This window comes from Acyrthosiphon pisum, unplaced genomic scaffold, assembly GCF_005508785.2.
Source record: "Acyrthosiphon pisum isolate AL4f unplaced genomic scaffold, pea_aphid_22Mar2018_4r6ur Scaffold_20921;HRSCAF=22535, whole genome shotgun sequence".
Lineage (NCBI taxonomy): Eukaryota > Metazoa > Arthropoda > Insecta > Hemiptera > Aphididae > Acyrthosiphon > Acyrthosiphon pisum.
In genome coordinates, this window is record NW_021770331.1 from 1 (window position 1) to 1,103 (window position 1,103).

Below are 1,103 nucleotides of genomic sequence, written 5' to 3' on the forward strand. Positions count from 1 at the left end.
AGAAATCAATTGTATCCAAAGTGTTAAAGCCTAAGGTTGATCTTTCAATGTCATTTGCTTCTCCAACATTAGATACTGGAAATACTTCTTTAACTGCCCCTGTATCGCACAAGAAAACTACATTCTTTGACCATGAATTTTGCAAAAATAGTGTCTCCAAGCTTCAAAGGTCATTTTCAACTAATGAAGCCACTATAAAAGCTGCATTTGAGAAAGGTAAGTAATACACTAGATTATTTTAAATGAAGTAATTCAATAATTATTTTTACCTTGTAAAATTGTTGGATTTAAATGATAACAAAATAACTTCACTATATTTAATAGTTTAACTATGTTTTGAAATTTATTTATGATGGGATAATGTGCTGCAATAGTTTTCTTTTTTGTCATTTTATATGATTAAAAAAATAGTTGTACAACTTTTAAAAATATTATTCTTTTATTTTCTCAGAGCATAATGAATCAAATTTAATAGGTGACTTCAGTCAATCATTTATATTGCCTTTGTTATCACTCGGCCGTCATGCAGATCTCCGTAGTATATCTCCTGATACTTTAGCTCATTTATTGGAGGGCACATTCAATGATTGTATCGATTCCTATTTGATAATAGATTGCAGGTAATGCAAATTTTATTTTATTGTAAGTTGAATTGTATTTTGTATTTATTAATTAATTTTATTTGTAGATATCCATACGAATATGAAGGCGGTCATATAAGAGGAGCAATCAACATATTTACTAAAGAGCAACTACTTAAAGATTATACTGAAGACAAGTTGGGTAAAAAATCTCATAAAACTGATAAAATTAATGTGAAGAGAAATGTTTTGATATTTCACTGTGAATTTTCATCGGAGAGAGGCCCAAGCCTGTGAGTAAAATGTTATGAATTTAATATTTTATAATTATTAATTATTATAATAGACTTAAAATTATGTTATACATATGTAGTTTGTATTTTTATTTGTTGAGTGTATTAAACTTGACGTCTTGACAAGTAGTAATAAAGGCAGATTTATATGCCAAATTCGAACGACACAAAGAAATAATCTTAAAATAATAGTTGGAATTTATATATTAAACTCTTTCAGTACATACAA

The 1,103-nt window shown here is 27.2% G+C and overlaps 1 protein-coding gene across 1 annotated transcript; it reads left to right on the plus strand.

Moving 5' to 3' along the window:
- Positions 1-6: 6 nt before the first annotated feature.
- LOC100164520 (M-phase inducer phosphatase-like) lies at positions 7-920 on the plus strand. Its single transcript, XM_029492130.1, has 3 exons — positions 7-216; positions 452-620; positions 689-920. Exons 1-3 carry the CDS (start codon positions 48-50, stop codon positions 876-878), a joined length of 528 nt encoding a protein of 175 aa, XP_029347990.1. The 5' UTR covers positions 7-47; the 3' UTR covers positions 879-920.
- Positions 921-1,103: the final 183 nt, after the last annotated feature.

Excerpts from the sequence above, each read along its gene's own strand:
- LOC100164520 (XM_029492130.1), top strand. The coding sequence starts at position 48 with ATGTCATTTGCTTCTCCAACATTAGATACTGGAAATACTTCTTTAACT. Across the intron at positions 217-451 it reads AAAAGCTGCATTTGAGAAAG|AGCATAATGAATCAAATTTA; the intron begins GTAAGTAATACA and ends TTATTTTCTCAG. Across the intron at positions 621-688 it reads TATTTGATAATAGATTGCAG|ATATCCATACGAATATGAAG; the intron begins GTAATGCAAATT and ends TTTTATTTGTAG.